Source organism: Rhea americana, unplaced genomic scaffold, assembly GCF_003343005.1.
Source record: "Rhea americana isolate MKP2758 unplaced genomic scaffold, rheAme1 scaffold_246, whole genome shotgun sequence".
NCBI lineage: Eukaryota > Metazoa > Chordata > Aves > Rheiformes > Rheidae > Rhea > Rhea americana.
The window spans coordinates 315,909-322,262 of record NW_028186364.1 but is presented as its reverse complement, the minus strand read 5'-3'; the positions used below and the strand labels follow the sequence as shown (position 1 = coordinate 322,262).

The 6,354-nt window shown below is 49.1% G+C and overlaps 1 protein-coding gene across 5 annotated transcripts; it reads left to right on the top strand.

The window, feature by feature from the left end:
• Positions 1-6: 6 nt before the first annotated feature.
• NCDN (neurochondrin) lies at positions 7-5,744 on the top strand. Of its 5 annotated transcripts, none has more exons than XM_085306703.1 (7): positions 7-206; positions 1,297-1,433; positions 1,908-2,894; positions 3,326-3,567; positions 4,080-4,304; positions 4,538-4,680; positions 5,024-5,744. In XM_085306703.1, exons 2-7 carry the CDS (start codon positions 1,311-1,313, stop codon positions 5,458-5,460), a joined length of 2,157 nt encoding a protein of 718 aa, XP_085162829.1. In that variant the 5' UTR covers positions 7-206; positions 1,297-1,310; the 3' UTR covers positions 5,461-5,744. The 5 variants fall into 5 exon arrangements, with proteins under 5 accessions (XP_085162829.1, XP_085162831.1, XP_085162830.1 ...); XM_085306705.1 differs by lacking the exon at positions 7-206 and adding an exon at positions 282-531; XM_085306704.1 differs by lacking the exon at positions 7-206 and adding an exon at positions 541-613.
• Positions 5,745-6,354: the final 610 nt, after the last annotated feature.

Sequence of the window (6,354 nt, the reverse complement as noted above, 5' to 3'; positions counted from 1 at the left end):
GGCGGCTGCGGCGTCCCGGCAGAGACACGGACACGGACGCGGACACGGACACGGACACGGACACGGACACGGACACGGACACGGACGCGGACGCGGGCCGCGCGGCGCCGCCTCTCCCGCAGCCACCGGGCGAGGACAGCGCGCCGCCGGCGAGCTGCCCACACGCCTCATGGAAGCGGTGGCTTCGGTGACCTCCTAAGAACGCGGTAGGCGATTGGCCGGCGCTGAGTTTCCGGCCCGCGGATTGGCTGGGAGGCGAGGCGAGGCCSGGAGCAGACCGGATCCCGCAGGCCGCACAGCCAGGCCCCGCGGCCGCGTCCCGGGCTGGGTCAGATCAGCCCCCCCGAGCCGGGCCGGATCGTCTCCCAGCGGCTCTGCCCAGCGCGGTCAGACCCGCAGCCCCCCATAGCCGGGCCGGAGCGGGCCCCGCAGCCCCCTCAGCGAGCGGTGCCGCGGTCCTGCGGCTTTCCTGGGTCTGTGCTGCGGAGCCCCCCGGAGCCCCGGCCTCGGCTTTGGGTGCTGTGCGCGCTGGTAGGCAGGCAGTAAACTTCTCTGCAGCTGCGGTTTGTGATGGAGGCGTTGATGACAGGTTCTTGATCCCAGCGACATGAATGTATGGCTGTAATTAAGGAGCTTTTCTGCCGTGTAATTATGCAAATAACAAGGAAATGCAGACCTCGTTGGAATATAGTTAGAAAGAGGAGTTCCTCTTCATTTTAAAATTGCAAATTGGTTTTAAACAAGAAGAAGTATGAACCCATTTTAATCATGTGATCTCTCTTTATCAAAATGCTGATCTGCAGTGATCTCCTTTCCTTAGTGCTAGCACAGGGTTCCAGGTATAAAGCTGTGGGCACCCATAATATCAAATCCAACTATGTCTTCCAAAGCAATCAGTCGTAAGACATCAGACACTATTTGAAACTTCAAGTAACAAAACAAGAGCCCTGCTGCACATTGTAGAATGAGTCCTTGATGTCTGCAGCCAACTGTTTATGCAACTGATCGTATGTAGCAGCTTGTATGGCTACAAAATTTATTTACTAACTAAAAAATAATGCAACTCATCTTAAAATCTAACTACTAATGTTGATTCTCCAGTCCTCTTTTGGTAAAGAAACTTTCAGGAAGGCATACATCAAGTAAAGTAGCATTTCTTATGGATTTAATTGAATATCTCCTAAGTCTCTGTGTAGGGGCTAGGGAAAAGCAGAGAATCTGATCATTTTTCACTGCAGCTCTTTTATATTCCTATCTATTTCTCTTTTGCTAAACGCTGGCTTTCCACATTTGCAGCTGGATTGATCACCATGGCTTCAAACTCTGGAGCTGCTCCTGGTACTGAGGGAGCCAGAAATTTAACATTGAAGAGGTGCCTTGATGTGCTCAGAGATGCAAAAAATGACAGCGAGCAGTTTGCAGCCCTGCTTCTGGTAAGACTCTGCCTTGGAATGATGCCACTGAATGTAATTTTTTTGGAAAAACACAGGACTGGCTGCTCTGATAGACACCCTGACTGAAAAAGCAAGTACAGAAGGCAAAACTCACTGTTAGCCCGGGGCATTTGAGATGAGGATGCCTGAGTTTTGCTTACAACTTGCTGATATGGTGGAAATTCGGGGGCAAGATGTTCCAAGTGCTTATACCCTGATCTTCCCACTAGCAAGATGGAGATAGCCTCTCCTTTTCCTGGGTGTCCTAAGCGTTAATCAGCATCTCTTGAAGCACTCTGGTAAAGCTGGGGATTAGGACTTTGACCCAGTGCCCAGCTCAGTGGCCAGGGAATCATTTTTTTTTTTTTTACAAATCAAAGTTCTTTATGCTTTTTATTTAGCTGTTCAACCCTGTAAAGAGCGGTAGCAAAGCCTCTTCTTGTGCTGCCTGCTCACCGCTGGTTTATCTTACAGGTGACCAAAGCAGTCAGAGCAGGAGAAGTAGACTCTAAAACTCGTCGCCAGATCTTTGATGCAATTGGATTCACGTTTCCGAATCGCCTGCTCRCCTCCCGGGAGCCTCCAGCAGGCTGCCCAGAGCACATGTTCCAGGCACTTGGCCTTACTCTGCTGGCCTGTTTCTGTACCGATCCGCAGTTAGCCAGCCACTCCCAGATACTGAACAAGATCCCAGCCTTCAATGACATCCTGGTTTCCCCCAGAAATCCAGACAGTTCATCCATGGTGGATGATGTGTACCAGTGCCTGACTGCTGTCATGGCCACTCCCAGGGGCCCCAAACAGTTGGTGTCCAAAGGAACAGTGTCTGCCCTCTGCCAGGCCTATGTGAACTGCAGTTATGGCTCTGACCGTGCCTTGCAGCTGCTCCTGGGGCTCTTGGCCACAGCAGAGGCTAAGTGCTGGCAGAGAGACACTCCACACCTCTTGGCTGTGCTGAGCAAGCTCTCCGATGAGTTTCTCAAGACTGAAGACATGACCAAATTTAAGCTGTGTGAGGTTCTGCCTCACTTCATCCCCCTGTCACCACCACTCACACAGGACTCGCAGGGCTCTGAGTGCCTCCACAAGCTTTACAAAGGGCTGGCTCGCATCCTGGGCAGTAAACTCAGCCAGTCACAGCGGGACCCTGCTCTGAAGCTTGCTGCCTGCCTTGTGCAGGCGTGTGGGTCAGACTGGATCCCAGCAGGGCGTGCTGGAGGCAAATTCTTGGCCTTGCTGGTGAACTTGGCTTGTGTGGAGGTCCGCCTGATTCTGGAAGAGCCAGATCCCATGGATGTGGAGGAGAAGAAGGAAGTGGTAACAGCCTGCTATGTCCTTATTGAGATGGGGATCCAGGAATGCCTGAGCGAAGAGAAGCCACTGCTGGAAGAAGTGCAGAAAATGCAGCTCATGAGAATCATGGAGGAGGCATTTGGCGCTGTAATATTCTACCTGAGACAGGTAATGCAGATCCTGGACATAGTTTATTTTTCAAGCAAAGGATGTGTTTTATGGCTGTTCACTATGGAGTTCTCTGGGAGGCTTTGATACCTGATCACTGGAAAGCTTGAAATGGGTCTTACTGACCTCAGTAGGGCCTCATCTACAGTGTGGTGTGGCCAATCTGATAAATCACAAGACAGGGGATTATAAACTTAATGATCACTGTGATTTTTGTTTTCCTCTTCCTTATCTTTTCTACCTCTAAATAAAAGAGTCAGYATCTACTTTAGTTACAAAAGTCCAGACTGGTTGCAGCAGCTCAACAACTTATGTCTGCAGCAGTGTATATCAAATTATGCACCTTTGCTCAGTGGGGTTTTCATACCTGAGTTAGCTGGTGAGGACAGTGGCCCTCATCTCATTTTCTATCTGCTTTCTTCTCCATGCAGGTTAGGCAGGAGGAGCTACACAATCCTTTTATATTTGCTTCTGTTCGAATCCTTGGAGCCTGGATGGCAGAAGAAACATCCTCCCTGAAACAGGAAATCTGTGAGCTGTTGCCTTTCCTTGTTCATTATGCCAAGAAGCTTTTCAAAGAGGGAGAGACAGCTGCAAGTCTTTCCCAGCATGATGGGACGCCGGCTGGGCTCGACAGCTCYGAGGGCTCAGGCTTACCCCGGGATGCTCTGAGGTGAGTATCTTAAGTACAGAGTTGGTGCATGCTGCTGCTTGAGGTATTCCAGCATTTCAGCACGAACAGGCTCATTTCCCGAGTCCAGAGAAATGCATCCTGCATCTATGTCAGATTCCTGTTTGTTCTTTGCTGTGAAAGAGGCAACTGGAACTGCTGCAGTACATTCACAGAGGGCTTGGACAGTGTATGACTAATGAGGGATGTGCCAGCTATTCACAGACACTGGGAGACAGGGAAGGACTTGTGGAGTCTGTATGTCAGGGTTCTAGTGGTAACAAATAGGGGAAATAATAAGGCTTTTATACTCTACTGTGGGAATGCAGGCCTGAGGCCTGAGGCCCTCTGCACTGTGTTGCCTGTTGAGCTGATTTGAGAGTCATTTCTGTTCTCTGTTCTCCCTGGATTTCCAGTTTCATGTGCTCCTTTTTCCCTCAGTTGGATGTAACTGCAGGGCTCAGACCCAGATCTCTGCATTCTTGCTTGTGTTTCAAATCTCTTTCCTTTTCCAGATTTCTGCTACCTGGCTTTTGCCATTTAACRGCAGAGGACAAGCCCCGGGACATCCTCGTCTCAGAAGGATTWCCAGCACTGCTGTGTGAGTACTTCCTGCATCAGTGGAAGGTGCTGATATCGGAGCCCAGGTCCCTGACTCCACTGACAAGCACTGAAATGAGTCTACAGACTGCATGTGGGATTTTCTTTAACCTGGTTGTGACTGCACCAGCTATTATCAGGTAAGAGACCCAGAGCCACAGGAGTGTGTTTTAAGATTGTCAGTGGGAAGAAAGAGGGTACGTTGTGAAGTGGGTTTGCTCAATCTTTTAAGRCATGAACTTTACTGTAAAAGGGACATCTCGGTTTTCAACACCAATCACATTACTTTTTTGTTGCTACGTTTAACCTTGACATTTTCAGGTGCTTTGGGCTCTGCTCAGGGAATGTGTCTCAGGGTTTGCTTTCTCTCTAGGCAAGACAAGTCTTTTTCCTCTTTGATGGACATGTTGTTGAAGTCTCTGCCATTTCTGCTACCCCAGAAAGATCACCTGGTTCTAGCAGCCAACATTGCCACTCTGGGCTTGATGATGGCCAGGATTCTTGCAAGTTCAGCAGGTAAGAAAAATTCCCACTGTCAAAGTTGCATGCTGCTCTTTTTCCTGGGCAGAGCCTGGGGCCTGAGTGATTGGGCTGGATAAAGCCCAAGGGACACAGTTCCGATTTTGGGTGGAATTTCTGTCTTTGATAAAGTGATAGAAACAAAACCTAAAGGAGAAAGGAGCATATATAAAATTCAGCAGAACAGTGAGCTGGGAAGCAGTGTGGATTTAGAGATTTCTAGAGCAGGAGTATATGGCTTTTATCCCCTCAAAAAGCTCTGCTGCAGGCTGACCCGTAGGAGGGTCACTCCTTTGGCCTAGTGAGTCATTCATTTCCATTTGTTTCCTGTTTCTTTCAGTTCTTCAGGGGACCAAGTCTGCCAAGGAGTTTTTTGGAGCTACCATTCACTTCCTATCAGAGGCCCACACTGCTCAAACAGACCCCAACAGCCACTGTTTGGCCATGGCCGTGTCGCCTGCCTACGAGACCGCCTGGGCTGACATCCGTGAGCTTTGGTTCCTGGGGATGCAGGCYTTTGCCAGCTGTGTGTCGCTTTTCCCGTGGCTGCCACAAACAGTGCTCCAGGCACAGTGGCTGGAAGGTCTCTCAGAGTTGTTGGCCCAAGTCGCTCCAACCTCAGTGGATTTTGAACTCATTGCTGCTTTCCAAGGTGTCTTGGTAGAGCTGGCCAGAGCCAGTAAACCATGCAAAGAAGTGATTATGTTGCACCAGGGGGAGGAATGGGCAAATCTTTACGGTATGGCAGCTTTGGAACAGTGTCTTTCTGAGCAGTAAAGAATGTCTTTTCATCAGCAATACGGGGTGGAAAATAAAGCCAGGCACCTGCACAAAATGTGTTAATCGTCACACAGACTCTGATGCTAGGCAGGGACAAGAAGCATTTACAAGACCAAACTTCATAAAATTAGAGCAATGCAGCAGAGTGCAGCAGGATTTGCTCAGTGCGRATACCTGATGCCCAGAACAGTTGCTGCCTCTATATATTTCAAGATGTACCTGTTCAACCTTCTGTCAATGTTTCTTTATCTTTAAAAACAACCCTTTACACTTTTGAGGAAGATTTCTGTTGCTKCATTTTTCTTCCTTGCCGCGCTGTCAGGATTTATTTCTGCCCAAAACACTGGCAGGGTGCCTGCTTTCCCATTTAACATACTCTCACAGTTTCTTCACAGCAGCCCCCGAGGATGTCCTGCGGATGTTAGTAAGGTAGCTTTGCATGACAAATGAAGGGCTGCAGACAGTGGGAAAAGGAAAAGTTTTAAAATTTGCTAGTAGAAAGGAGAATAACTTTCTCTGTAACTTGGCACAGGCCAGTCTCTTTCTAGTGTGAAGACATGCAGAGGCCCTGTTACTGTGCTGTGATATAACCTGCCCTGTTCACACCCATGACCAGTACTATCATCCCAAATTCATGCATGGAAAACCTTTACAGCACCACTTGCTGTTCTGTCCTGTAACACACCTGCACAAGGTGCAGTCATGAGATTTGTTGGCTCAGGCTCCCTCTCACTGGATGTACGGGGAGAATTTTCCATTCATGCAAGGAGAGGTCCCTGTAAAAGCCTAGGCACTAAAGAGSACTCTTCAGAGTCCTCTGGTAAAGACTGTAAATGTAGATGGCAGTGAATTACACCTCACTGTCCCTACAGAGCAAGAAAGTACTGTATC